Source organism: Quercus robur, chromosome 3, assembly GCF_932294415.1.
Source record: "Quercus robur chromosome 3, dhQueRobu3.1, whole genome shotgun sequence".
Classification (NCBI taxonomy): domain Eukaryota; kingdom Viridiplantae; phylum Streptophyta; class Magnoliopsida; order Fagales; family Fagaceae; genus Quercus; species Quercus robur.
In genome coordinates, this window is record NC_065536.1 from 52,747,016 (window position 1) to 52,761,949 (window position 14,934).

General features: G+C 41.5%; 2 protein-coding genes across 2 annotated transcripts; both read right to left on the minus strand.

Annotated features, from left to right (window-relative positions):
• Positions 1-13,139: 13,139 nt before the first annotated feature.
• LOC126718327 (eukaryotic peptide chain release factor subunit 1-3-like) lies at positions 13,140-14,159 on the minus strand. Its single transcript, XM_050420458.1, has one exon. The coding sequence runs from the start codon at positions 14,157-14,159 to the stop codon at positions 13,440-13,442; it is 720 nt and encodes a 239-aa protein (XP_050276415.1). The 3' UTR covers positions 13,140-13,439.
• On the minus strand, positions 13,140-14,897 carry LOC126718328 (eukaryotic peptide chain release factor subunit 1-1-like). The gene has a single exon (XM_050420459.1). It carries the CDS (start codon positions 14,895-14,897, stop codon positions 14,322-14,324), a length of 576 nt encoding a protein of 191 aa, XP_050276416.1. The 3' UTR covers positions 13,140-14,321.
• Between the last annotated feature and the right edge of the window lie 37 nt (positions 14,898-14,934).

Here is a 14,934-nt window from a genome sequence, read left to right on the forward strand (position 1 = left end):
TGGAACTACACCGTCAACTTGCCAACTACCTAGGTTTATTCATCAGCTAGATTGCCCCAAATGCATGGAGGATTTTTATCAGTGCTAAAGTGATACGGGGACAACTGAGTGGAGAGAACTGTTGACTTACGCTTGACGAGTTCTTTTAGTGCTACAAGCCCCAAAAAATATCCTCATCAAAGGGTATCTATCACTTTCTGGCTCGAAAACCGAAGCTTAAGCTTGTGTCTGACATGCTAGATTCTAATAGGAACTAAAAAAATAGGTACTTTTTCGTCCAAGGGATGGAATGGGTATGCAGACCTGACGAATGGGCAAGTATTCTCGATGGGTTTGATAATACTTGGGGAATCATCAAGGAGTCTGGTGAGTTGTCAGCTTTTGTACCCTAGATAGCCTTAGCTTCGTGTCTAACACTAGTTTTTCTTGCTTTTCAGCCTTCGTCCTTCCTGATATAACTGACGAGCAAGAAAATTTCCTTAGGAGGGTCTGGGCCATTCCCTTTGAAGAAAGGAAGTGAAAGGACTTGGTGACACTTGACACCCTCCACGCCTTCTGTGGTGGTCCGGAGCCAACGCTTGTAGCTCAACGATTGCACACTTCTTCCTGTCATTGTAAGTTTCTTAGCCCGTCAATTTATTAAATCTCTTTTTACATCTTGCCTGTATATTTTTAATTTTCCTTGTCTTTTTTAGAAATGGAGGCAGGTAGGCAGAGGGCATTGGTGAGGTAATCTGCTGTGGCCTGCAAGTAGCAACATGAAAAGGAAGGGTCTTCGGTGTCAGCCTTCGAGGTCGTCGCTAAAGGGACGTTGAAACGTAAGAATGACGGCAAAGAGGACCATCCTTCGAAGAAAGGGATGGGCACACCCGTAGGTGAGAAGCAACCGAAGCAGCCGTCGTCTCCTAAACCTAGCCATGGGGTTCGCAAAGGGCTGATAACGGGGAAGGGTCCTATCGCTTAAGAAGCCGTCCATCGTCTGCTTATGCATAAGGATTATGCTGTTGAGATGGTTGACTTAATCATCAAGGAGACAGATCTGGACCCTTGTGATAATCAGACGACTGAGGACTTAGGGGTGTCGGGTCTCTTTGATCTGTCTAGGGTATATTCTTTTTCTTAGACTATCTTACATTTTATTTGTCCATTCTTTTATTGGCGGTTATCTTGATCCCAAGCATGAGTGCGCATGAAGGCCTTTCAGGATAGGTACGTGGCTAGTGAGGGGATGATCCGACAGTTTCTCAAGCGCTAGGAGATTGAAAATAAGGAGCGAGCTTAATACTAGGCCGTCCGCACCCTTAACCAAGAGCTGACAGCTAAGACGAAAGCGCTTGCAGAAGAGACCCGTCGGCTCGAGGAAGCAGAGAAGGCGAAGACCAATTTGGCGACGGAATTGGCCTCTCTTTGTGAACAGATGGAGAAAGCGAAGGCCGACACCGTGGCGGAGTTCAGGGATTCCCAACCCTTTATCGATGCATGCGGCATCTATTATGGTGTCGGTTTCGAGGACTACTTAAAGCAAGTCAAATCCGTCTACCCAGACCTTGACCTGTCTAAGGTCACTCTTGACGATCTTGTGCCGACGACTCCGAGGGGTAGCGACATTGTCGACGAAGAGTTTGATGATTCCACTCATATAGAGGAGCAGGATCCAAAATATGACAGTGTGGTTCTTGCTCAACCCGTTCCTGATGGCCCCGTCGCTCCTTTGGTCCCGTCTGCTGAAGACCCTTCTACCCAGAACGCTAAGAACCCGTCTGCCTTAGATGCTCCTTCTACTTAGCTTTTTTTTTTTTTTTTTTTTTTTTTTTTTTTTTTATAATTTTTTATAATTTTTTATTTTTTTATGTACCCCGTCTTATTTTCAGACAACAACAAGTGCCCTTTTGTTTTTTGGGGCTTCACTGTAAACATTTTGCCTTTTATGGGTTTTTATTTATTCTCTTTATTGTATTCGTTGCTTTGTGTTTAGTTTCACTGTTTGAATATGCTTTTGTCGTGCGTTGGTTTCTAATTTATCCGTCTGCCCTGGCACCCCTTGGTACATGTGGCTACCCGTCCACTTGGGGGTTGGACCTAGTAGAAATCTTGAAACCAAGCACCTGTCAGTGTCCTTGGTCGTCTGCCTCTTAGTTAAGCCAAGTCTTGGTGTAGATTTTATAGACTAGGGACCTCGTCGGTCTCCACGGTCGTCTGTTTTACCTCATAAGTAATACTTAGGCTATTTCTTAAAACCAGATACTTGTCAATATTTCTGGCTGTCTATCTACTTTGTTGGTAAGGATATTTTGGTGACGGTATGGGTCGTCCTCCTGAGGAATTTTCGCAACCCAATTATACGTAATTCAAGCTATCTCTTGGGGGTTTCTAGCATCCGTCCATTTCAAGGACTCGTGCCTGTCATACTAGGGACTTGTATACATGTCAAGGTATACCTTGAGATGCGTCCGTCCACTTAGGGTCGTGTCCTTTCACTCTAAGGACTTGTATATTTCTAGGCATCTCTTGGGATGTGTCCATCCATTTTTTGGACTTAATAAATTTCATGGCATCCCCTTGGGATGCATCCGTCCTCTTAAGGACTTGGCAAATTTCAGGGCATCCCTTGGGATGCATCCATCCTCTTAAGGACTTGGCAAATTTCATGGCATCCCTTGGGATGCGTCTGTCCACTTAAGGACTTAGTAATTTGTAAAGCATCCCTTGGATGCACTTGTCAACTAATGGACTTGTATAAATTTTTAAGCCATCCCTTGGGATGTATCCGTCCACTAATGGACTTTAATAAATGTTAATGCATCTGTCCACCTAAGGACTTTAATAAATTGTAGAGATATATATATGCGCATGATATATCTGAATAACTCCTCTTATTATGATAAATATGTGCATAAGCCAAAAATTGTTTTGAAAAAATAAAAAGTTGCCCCTTGGGCTAAAAAGTACTAACTAGAATGAAATAAACTGGATATGAGGAGTGGTCTGCATGCCGTCGTCTACTAGTAGTATTTCTTTAGGTGCTTGGTGTTCCATGAATGGTGTAACTTTTGACCGTCGAGTGTCTCTAAGTGATAGGTGACTTTCCTCTGCCATGAAGTGATTTTGTAGGGTTCTTCCCAAATGGGTCCTAGCTTCCCTTGGGAGTGATCTCTTGTAGCACCCGTCACCTTCCTCAAGATGAGATCTCTAACTTGAAAGTCCCTGTGTCTGACTCTAGAATTGTAGTGCTTGGCCATGAGGTCCTAATATCGTGCTAACCTTTGTTTGGTTGTTGCTCTGGCCTCATCTACTAGATCCAGTTGTAGGCGCATGGCTTCTTCATTCCTGTTCTCATCACGGTTCTCCACCCTGTAGCTTGTGAGTCCAACCTCAGCGGGATAACGGCCTCGCTCCCATATGCTAGTCGAAAGGGTGTTTCTCCTATAGGTGTTCTGGCCGTCGTCCTATATGCCCATAGTACAGTTGGCAGCTCGTCTGGCCATATACCCTTTGCCCCCTCGAGCCGAGTCTTGATGATTTTGAGCAAGAATCAGTTTGTGACCTCAACTTGTCTGTTGGCTTGAGGGTGGGCGGGTGAGGAGTAGTGATTCTTGATCCCCAATTGTGAGCAAAAATCTCTGAATGACTCGTTGTCAAACTGCTTTCCGTTTTCCGAGACCAAGACTCTAGGGATCCCGTACCTGCAGATGATGTTTCTCCAGACGAAACTTCGTATGTTTTTCTCCGTGATGGTGGCCAAGGTTTCAACTTCCACCCATTTGGTAAAGTAATTTGTGCCGACCACTAGGAACTTTAGTTGCTTTATTGCTGTTGGTAATGGGCCCATGATGTCTAACACCCATTGAGCAAAAGGCCATAGGGCCGTCATCGGATTGAGCTCTTCTGTTGGCAACTGATGATATTGTTGAACCTCTGACACTTGTCACAAGCTTTGACATAGGCTTGGGCATCCTTCTCCATGGTAGGCCAATAGTATCCTGCCCAAATTAGCTTATGCACTAGCGATAGTGACCTTGAATGGTTCCTGTAGATTCCTTTATGAACTTCCCTCATGACATAATCTACTTCCTTGGGGCCTAGGCATCTTAGGTACAGTTGGGAGAAACCTTTCTTGTACAAGACATCTTTTATTTGGATGAATTGTGTTGCCTAGACTTTTAGTTTTCTTGTGGCCTCCTTATCGTTGCGTAGCGTGACGTCTTTTAGGTACAACACTATCGGTGTAGTTCAATTGCTTTTCGAGCCTATTTCATGCATACCAACGTCATCTATCAAGGGTGAAAGTTGAATAAAAGAAAGTACCTTACTAGAGACTGGCATGTGTTCTACTGATTCGGTCTTGGCAAGTCGATCTGCTTGCTCGTTCTCCTCCCTTGATATTTGAACAAACTTGGCCTGAAGGTCGTTGCCTACCCGCTTCCTTACTTGCTCCAAGTACTTCTTCATCCTTTCTCCCTTGCATTCGTAGTCACCGTTCACTTGACTTGTGGCCACTTGAGAGTCGCAATATACAACCATACTTGTGGTCCCTACTGCTTTGGCGAGATCCAGTCTTGCCACTAAAGTCTCGTACTCTGCTTCATTCTTAGTTGTAGGGAAGTTGAGACGAACCATGCACTCGATCTTGTTCCCTTCTGGAGAGTGGAGTACTATACCTGCTTCGCCAGCCTGCCTGTTGGACAACCCGTCCACGTGGATACTCCACTGAGGATGCTTTTCTACCCCCTGGCCTTCCATATTAGTGAACTCCGCAATGAAGTCAGTGACCACTTGTCCCTTTATGGCATTATGCTAGCAGTACTGTACGTCGAATTCACTCAACTCAATTTCCCATAATGCCATCCGTCCAACGGCTTCAGGATTACTCATTGCTCTCCGTAGAGGTTTGTCTGTTAGAACGACCACAGTGTGGACCTGGAAATATGGTTTGAGTTTACGAGCTGCGGTCACTAAGGCAAAGGCTAACTTCTCCATCAGGGGGTACTCCTTTGTGCCTTGAAGTGCCCAGCTAGTGTAATACACGGGCTTCTGCACCTTGTCTTTTTCTCTGACTAAGGCTATACTGAGAGCAGCTAGGGAGATGGCTAGGTAGAGAAATAGCTCATCCCTAGGTTTGGAAGGACTTAGCAACGGTGGGGAAAAAAGGTACGCTTTTAGTTCCTCGAATGCTTGTTGACACTCGGTCGTCCACTTGAAGGACTTCTTCAATGTGCGAAAGCAAAGCAGGCATTTATCTGTTGCCCTTGACACCAACCTATTCAGCACTGCTACCTTGCCATTGAGGCTTTGTACTTCTTTTATGTTCCTAGGTGGTGGCATCTCCATTATGGCCCGAATCTTGTCTGGGTTGACTTTAATGCCTCTCTGAGATACCATGAACTCTAGGAATTTTCCAGCCGTTGCCCTAAATGCGCATTTGCTTGGATTAAGCTTCATTTTATAAGAGCGGAAGGTATCAAAGGTCTCCTTGAGGTAGTCCAAATGGTCGTCTTCCCGTTGACTTTTCACTAGCATGTCGTCCACGTAGACTTGGACATTCCTCCCAATCTGATGTGCAAACATTTTGTTCATGAGCCTCTGATATGTTGCGCCCGTGTTTTTGAGACAGAACGACATCACTTTGTAACAGAAAAGACCTTGGTTGGTGACGAATGAAGTTTTCTCCTGATTAGCCTCATCCAGCTTGATTTGGTTGTAACCAGAAAAAGCATTCATGAAGCTTAACAACTGGTGTCTTGCTGTTGAATCTACCAGGACGTTGATCTGTAGGAGTGGGTAGCTATCTTTGGGGAACGCCTTGTTTAAGTCCGTGAAGTCTACACACATCCTCCACTTTCCATTGGCTTTCTTGATCATCACTACATTGGCCATCCAGTCGGGATAGTATACCTCCCTGATGAATTCTACATCCTACAATTTGCGGACTTCTTCCGCTATAGCTCTGTCTCGTTCTTGGGCAAACACTCGCTTCTTCCGATGGATAGGGGGAGAGGGTGATATATTCAACTTGTGAACCATGATTGAAGGGTCGATCTCGGGCATGTCTTCGTGGCTCCAAGCAAAGACGTCCTAGTTCTCCCTCAGGAATGTTATGAGTGCTTGATGGACTGGCGGATTGGCGAGGATACCGAGGGTACCGATCCTAGTCATTTGCTCAGGTTTGGAGTTATCGAGAAGTATCTCCTCCAACCCCTCAACAGGCTTTGCAACCATCCATTGCTCTTCTATGCTCATAGTCTACAAGTGGTTGTCCATTTCCAACATCGCTATGTAGAACTTGCGTGCTGCCACTTGGTTTCCACGTACCTCTCCCACTCTATATTCGGTGGAGAACTTGATCATCAAGTGGTAGGTTGAAGTCACGGCCTTCCACGAATTAAGGGTAGGTCGGCCTAGTATGGCATTGTAAGCGGACGAACAATCAACGACAAGGAATGTAACATCCTTAGTAATCTGTTGAGGGTAATCATCAACCGTCATGGCAATGTGATCGCACCGAGGGGGTATACTCTTGTTCCCCCGAACCTAACGAGCGGTGCATTGGTCGGTACGAGCTGTTCTCTTTCGATTCTCATCTGTTGGAATGCCGGGTAATAGAGGATATCAGTAGAGCTTCCATTATCAACTAGAAATAAGTGAGTGTTGTAGTCCCCTACTTGTATGCTAACAACGAGCGCATCGTTGTGAGGGTGGTGGAGACATCGAGCATCTTCCTCCTAGAACACAATTATGGGGTTGTCGACCCGTGACATCTTTGGAATGAAACCTGTCAGCTGGACGTTCTGAACCATCCTAAGGTAAGTCTTACGTGCCTTTCTGGATGAACCAGAAGCTGTGGTGCCCCCTACAATCACCCTTATGTCCCCTAAAGGTGGCTTGGGGCACTCGTTATCCCTTTTAGTAGCCTGCTCTTATGGTGGGTCTACCCTTTCTTTACTGATGAATCGTTGTAGTTTCCCTTATTTGATAAGAGCTTCAATCTTTTGCTTTAAGTCATAGCATTCAGATGTGTCGTGACCGTGATCCCGATGAAAACGACAATACTTGTCTCTGGACCTTTTGCTGGGATCTTCCTTCAACTTGCTAGGCCACGTCAAGGTTGTATCGTCCTTGATTTGCATCAATACTTGATCAATCGGGGTAGTTGGCAGGGTGAAGTTAGTGAACCTTCCAGTGGGGTGTTGGAGCGCCTACCCTCCCGCCGGTCTCCGGTTTTAGTCATCTTCACTCCCCTATCCTACCGTGCATTTTCTTGTCTTTCCCTTTTCTTGGGTTTCTCCTCTCAGGCTTGCAACGCATCCTCTACGTTCATGTACTTAGTAGCTCGATAAAGCACATTTGACATGGTCTTTGGATTGTTCTTGTATAAGGAGAACAAAAACTTCCCCTTCCGCAGATCATTAGTGAATGCAACAACAAGTATCTTGTCATTAGCTTTGTCTATTGAAAGAGCTTCTTTGTTGAAATGTGCTATGTAGGACTTTAGCATCTCGTCTTCTCGTTACTTGATGCTCATCAGGCACGCAGTAGATTTCTTGTACCTATGGCCCCCTTTGAAGTGCGATGCAAACTGCACACTTAGCTCTTTGAAGGTACCGATAGAGTTGGGTGTCAATCTATTGAACCATATCCTAGCAGGACCTTTTAATGTGGTTGGGAAGGCTTGGCATATAATCTCGTCCGAATCACCTTGTAAGTGCATGAGGGTTTTGAACGACTTTAAGTGGTCCAAGGGATCCATTGACCTGTCATAGGCTTCTATCTGCGGCATACGGAACTTTGCAGGAAGGAGGAACGAAGTGATAGGTGCTGTAAATGGCAAGTCTGTCCGGTGGACCAACTCGTCAAGGTTGTTTGACACCTGCCCCTTTAGGGTGTTCATCATGAAGTCCATCCCCTCCTTCATCATCTACATCTTTACGACCATATGTGGTAGGGGCATATCTGCGACAGATGGATGGTTGGTACTTGTCGCTCTTGTCTGCTCGGGGCATTGCTGCCTTCTGGTTCTTCTAGGTCCCTCCTTTCGGTGCTAGTGCCCTCCTACTCCTTTCTGTGACTGTTGGGCCCAGCATCCCTTTGGTGCAGCTGTTCCTCCAGGTCGTGGTTTTGCTTAGTAAGGCATTCCACAGCTGTGGCTAGGGTCTGTACCTATCTTTCAAGGGCAGTAGTGCGTGGTTCATCTCCGTTATTGTTGTTGGTTGCCATCGAGCGAGTGAATACCATACAATTCTTTGTCTGGGAAGTGGTAATATGGCTGCTATTGTTTCTTCTCCACAGACGGCGCCAACTGATGATGCCAAAAATCGTCAGTGAGCTGCATTGTCCTTATGTGCTCTAGATAGAACCTACAAAACAAAGACAAAGAAGACCTTGCAGAGAGTACCGGTGTGGTACCGGCCAAATACCCTTCGAAGGTTAAATTAGAGAGAATTTCTACAACTCTAGAGTGCTAGAGTTAGGAGAATTACGTGTATCTTGATTTGTGAGAGTTTTAGGGTTTTTATAGTAGTGTGGAGCTGACATTCGTTTATTGGCGGAGAAGGTATTTCCTTGTAGAGAAGATTCTCATTAATGATCGTATTTTACAGGGTTTTTTCCTTGTAGAGATTCCTCTGATTAGGGTACAAGACATTTCCATATATAGGCATTCATGGAGGACAAGCTAAGCCAAGCTGGACCCGTCGACTTCTTCGTACCTATTGGCCTCTTCTCCCTCGTTGACCACTTGCCTCGTCCGAAAGTTCCCCATTGGCTTATGGAGGCGCCCATTGGGTACAGGGGTTAGGTCATCAGCTTTATGGTATTGCTTTTTGGTCCTCTCGTCTACTCACAGGAAGTCTGACGGGTATGGAGGAACCGTCGAGTTCCTTGTGTCACTTTAAATCTCTTGCAAGAACATCCTTATCACCCAACTAAGAAAGGAAAAGTGAGATTGGTACAAAAGTGATTCTAACATGATGTTGGGTTGGAATTTTTATTGACATGATAAATTTGGATTAGGCCAATTCCTACACATGGCAGGTATCGTAGGCTGAGGGATTACTAGTAATATTGTCCCGATTGTATTTCTTCAACTCTAGTTTTAAATGCATGTTGTATGATTTGGCAAGTCCAGAAACACCAGCAGCGAGTAATTGGTAATGCTATAGTTCATAAGAGTGTTACTTAAAGTAACTGGTAATAATTATTGCAGCAGTGCAGTTCAAATCAATTGCTTGGTAATGCGAATGCCTCATTGCAGTTGAAATCAAATACTGGGTTGTGAATGGATATACTGTAGTTGCTAAAATGCTAAATCTAAGCCCTACCCAAAACTCAATTACATTTCGAACTTCAAATATGCTTGAGTAAACAGATAATTTGAGACACAAATGAGAAGCCACCTATTGATATAAATTTAAAAACTAGGATCATTTTCAATAAATTTCTGACAAAATTGGTTATTTGAGCTGTTGGCTGTCCCAGGAAGATTTTTTAAAGTATTGTACTAAGTTGCCGTAATATTTTCTTTGAAATATAATATAATCGCCATTCAAAAAATATAATGGATAACATTGTATAGGAAAGCGATAAATGTTTCCAGTCATTTCCATGCTTTCCTCCCACGAAACTGTTTGCCTGCACGCTGTTGTTTTTTCTTCTTCTCTAGTTGAGTCCTTGCTACCTTGGCTTTCTTTGCTGCCATAGGCATATTTTTGTTGTGCTCCTTCTGCCTATTGCTCAGACCACCAGTCTGTCCAATGACAAAATGGCGTAAGCAAAATTCAAATAAGGTAACTATATGATGGCATCATAGCCTAATATAATACTTATCATAGATCGAACACGATAAGTCATAAAAAGAAGAAGGACAAGATGTTCAACGCTGTGCTCGATTCTTAATTATCTTGTAGGTTAAAGTTGTAACATTATTGAACAGAAAGAAAGAAACAAAGATAGCATTGGGGAGAGAGAGAAAGAGAGAGAGAGAGAGGAGAATCTGAAGCCAAGGCGCTGGTCAAATAACACCTTGAGGAAGAAGAGAGTAAAGCATAGGTTTTCAAGAGATCAAGGAAAGGAAAATTAAACCAAGTATTTTGCCATTATACCCTCCTTTTATGCTATTAGTTTGTGGATAGATTGTAACAAATTAAACTTCAGTACATTTAAGTGAAATGACGTTGTGTTTGAAGTTTAATTTGATATTTTTGAAACTATAAAATTTACACAGTAGGTTCCAAAGCTTATACATCTCTATGTGACTCACTGACCCTTGCTGTGCGGATTGCAAAGATGGTGGTTTCTTAAAGGATTTGTACTCTTTAAGAAACGACCAACTTTGCAAATTGCATGTCCACACACACATAGGAAATAAAGGAGTTGATAAGAAGCCAAGGATTAGTGAGTCAGTTAACATAAAGGATAGGGCAATGTTCATTTGTAGTTTCTGCCATTAGGATTTTTGTCACTGTCATTGCATTTTCTACCTTTACAGTTATAGTATTTTCTTTCCCCTTATGTTTTTGTTTTCCATAAAAAGGTCCAAGTTTATACATTGATTCATATTAGGTCATAGGTTTAAAATTTTGTCAATTAAAGCCACAAATTTATGAAACTATTTCAATTTGAATCTTTTATCCATCCCCGTTATTTATTTATGTTATTGTGGGCAGCGCGGGCATAAAAAAGGGAAACCGTTGATAAAATTTTGTATTTCACCTAAATAACTAACTTCGATTTTTTGGCATAGAAAATTCATTTTCACTTATTCTAAGCAAAACTCCCCCTTTCTTTACCATCTATGTTCAATAGCTGCCAACTTGATTTATGATATGTTCCATATGAAATACAAAATTTCATCAATGGTTTCTTGCTTCTTCTTTTTTGCTTTGTTATTGTCAAGAATAATGGAAATAAATAAAATAGATGGATCGAGGCTTCAAATTGAAATGAGTTCATAAATTTGAAACGTAATATGAAATGCTGTATAAACTATAGGCCTTTTTATGTAGTCTCTCTCTCTCTTCTTGATATTTGCCGGATGACCAAAAAGTGGTAGTGAATTTCTTTTTCTGTTTTGGGGATGTAAAATTATTTATCATACTCAATTCATGAAATATCAATATCCATTGATTATTTTAAGTAATTGCATCTAATCTGTTCATTATTTATCATACTCAATGTGTTAGTTGATTTCATACGATGTGTCAAATTAATGTAAATGGTTCCGTTTGGGAAGAAAACATGAATCGGTTGCTTGTGCCCCTATTTTGATAAGAAACCTGATGAATGAAAGAGGATTTCCACAAGTAAATGCAACAATGAAAGAAAAAGAAGCATGGAAGTCTAATAGCTATTTGACCTACTTTGTGGTTACATGGTTAAGGTTCATATGCTGACTGATTTTAGTTGATCTATTAATTTGGTCAGGTACATCTGATGTGGGCAATTGATAAATAGAAGATTATCGATGTTTGACAGCGAATAGGCTATCTGTTATTCCTAAAAGATTTTAGGCAAAACTGTTTGCTACATACAAGAATATACACAAATAACCTGTGGAAGATATGGTATTGGATTATTAATATGTGAAGAGTGTATCTTCATTCCTTACAAGTGTAGCTATTTTCAAATTGTGATGCCATTGGGGGACACCTAATATTGCATCTACATTTATGGACATTCAACATATGACATTTCCAATCCCATCAATTGTTGCTTGATAAAACATGTATGTTCTCTAATCTTCAATTATTCTTTCGGCCCTGTGCTTTGAACTTGAATTTTATGCTTTAGTTTCTTCCACTAACCTTGTGTTTATCATACAAACATGGGTGTCGAGAGGAGTATTCATTTGGAAGGCTTCACTGAGGAACAGATCTTGAAGGCACTTGAAGAACTAGTAAAAGTGGTGGGCATCTCTTAAAGCCTGATAGGTCTGCTATTGGATTGTTTGAAATGGAATAAATTAATACAATGGGAAAATCTTCCCACAGACCTTTTTGGTTCAATCAAATAATCAATCCAATGTGTCTTTCCCTAAAGATTTGTATTTGAGTACTATGTGTCTATGTGTTGTAGCTTGATCAGTTCATGTATTAGCACCTTCCATTTACTCTAACCAATATACCTCTTGGTCAGTGTTTGGCTGCAAACAGTGATTTAGTTTCAGAATTTGACCTCTGCTTCGGGTATTGTTTTTACCTGTTTGGTGGTAAAAGGTGGTTAACTAGAAAACTGGTAAATTATAAGTCAATAAATCCTTGATTTAGCTCCACCAATGTGTTTTTTTTTGGGGGTCTCCTCAAAATGTTGTCTTATATCTATTGTCAATAAAAAACAATGGTTATAAAATTTCCCAGGGAAAAAAAATTGAAGGGTACAATCTAGGGTGTACCTGTTGTTGTATAAAAGATATATATATGTGTGTGTGTGTGGCAACCAGATTAGCACTTAGGAAATCAAATGGTACAAGGGAGCCCAGATCTTATTATTTGTAAGACCAAATACTACTTTTGATGTTAAACCCTTTACTTACAGTTGAATACTTGTAGTAATATGATTGGGTAGACTGGTTAGTATTGTTGGAAACTCAACAAACTAATCTAGGAGAGTCTGGGTTTAAATCAATAACAACTGTTGCAGAAACTTCCTGGGAGTGAAAACATAGTGTTAGGGTTGGCTTAAAGGATGTGATTAATCAATACATTTGATCATTTTGTTGGCACAATTACCAGTCTAGAAATCCCATAGTGTTAGGGTTTAAACTAATCTACTCTAGCTGGCACAATTGCCCATTTAAAAATCTCATACATTCCAATTTAATTTATCTACTGAATTGGATAGCATTCTCATCTAAAAAAAAAAAGTTAGCGTCTTTTGGTATAGCCTATTTTTGTTGATTTATTTTGCTAAACTGTAACTAAAAAGCTATGAAAAAAGGCTAAACCAAACTGACACAAAACTCACTTGAAAAAGCAACCTACTTCATTGCACACTTGCAATTAATTTTTTACTAGCATACTCATGCAATTATTTGATAGTGGTTAAAAGGAACTGGCTTCAGTCCCTGTTTTTTTTTTTCCATGACACACATGCTTAGAAGCACCAAAGCAGCAGCAGTCCATCCACAACTCAGAAAGAAACAACACCCAAAACTTAATATTAGTAACATTTTATTATAGTATCGAAACTAGGATGAAACCTCCAAGGATATCCATCAAACATTAACACAAATGACCAGGATTATAATGAATGTATTAAACAGAATTAAAAACATAAACTAAAGTCATAATAATGGAATAAACTTTGCACGTTATCAAATTCCCAAAGCAATGGAAGCACCTGATATAGCACATTATTCTTCATGTGACTCTTACCCAGCTGCTCCAATCCGGGAAACATATCTCCTGTAATTTTTTTTTTTTTTTGGAACAATCTAACATCTAAATTACTTAATTAATCTCTTTTGGTGTTTCCTCGATCTCCTGCACTGGTGCAGTCCTTTTTGCCCCATTCTCCTGGGTCAGCATTGGGAAACTGTTGATTGATTCCAATTCAGAATCATCAAAAACTTCACCATCATCCTCAGAATCATCATAAACTTCACCATCATCAGAAAACTCATCAAATGATTTTATATCGAGCTGATAGCGGAGTATTCCCCCAATCCCACCAAAACCTCTGCAGAACTGGGATCCTTCTTGAGATTTGTTGGTGACAATTTCAAGTGTGCAACCAAACTTCTTGTATTCAGTAGCAAACCACTCTAGAAGAGGCATATTTTCCTGCACCTCTAATTCAGCAGAGCCAACAGGAGCACGGAAATTACTTTGATCAGCCTCTTGCTCCTTATTCAAGTGCTTTATGATAATCTCACTAGTAGTGCTATTCTTCAAAACATACCTATTAATATCCAGATTTTCCCATACAATAAGTATCTTAACAGCACCCATCTCTAAAGCTTTCAGTGTATCATCTACACCAACAACATATTTCCCAGTGTCCAGGCTAATCTCCTTGAAGTATTTGCCTATCAAGCGCTTCTCTTGAATAAATTTCACATTGGATAGGATTTCCGAGGACAGCTCGATGGCCTGATTGAAACCAGTCTCCCCTCCATAAGAGACATCTACCACTTTTAATATTTTGGCTTGAAGACGGGGATCAAACATGGCTGACTGACTGAGCTCAGTTTTTAAGTCAGCCGACCCAGCTAGTATTAATCCTGAAACATTGGGCTGGCTGGTGGAAGCATTGATGAAAAATTGAGTGGCAAGCTCTGCTGCCTTCCTCACATAGTTGTGGCGTTTCTCCGTCCGAAGACGGGCAAACCTTCAGGCTGATTGCCCTCCTCTTCCATGTTTCTTCGGAAGGTCAACACTAACTTTATGAAGAATCTCTCTGGTATTACCACTCAAAGTCCCAATAAGGGTCCCTTTACCTTCCATGACAATAAAACCAAACTTTTCATCAGATTCTAAAAGCTCATTCAGCACTTCAGTATGAAACTTGTTGTCACAAAGGTAAAGAGAAGTATTGATTGGCCTGAACGGCTCAAAATCGATTGTGACCTTCTTTTCCTTCCCATCCTCAGTTACAACTGTACCCGTGTAGAGCACAAGCCCATTGGGAGGAACTTTGTTGTAAAGTTTAAGCCTTTGCTGGGCAGATTTAATTGCCCCAAGCACAGATTGTTTATTTACCCTACTTTTAATGTTTGAGGCAGTACTAAACTCATCCCCCAACAACTTGGTAACCCGGGATATTTGATCACGCGGAGGCATGATTAGAGAAATCATACTTGTACCATTGCCTCTAGCAGCTTCGAGATCTTTGATCAATTTCTTGAACTTCCACATCTCAATGTTCTTATCAGCTTCTTGTCCATCTGCCATTATGATAGTAGACATAGAAAAAGCTGCAAAAACAGGACCAAAAAAAAAATCA

Coding starts and splice junctions, on each gene's coding strand:
- LOC126718328 (XM_050420459.1), bottom strand. CDS start 14,897: ATGTCTACTATCATAATGGCAGATGGACAAGAAGCTGATAAGAACATT.
- LOC126718327 (XM_050420458.1), bottom strand. CDS start 14,159: ATGTTTGATCCCCGTCTTCAAGCCAAAATATTAAAAGTGGTAGATGTC.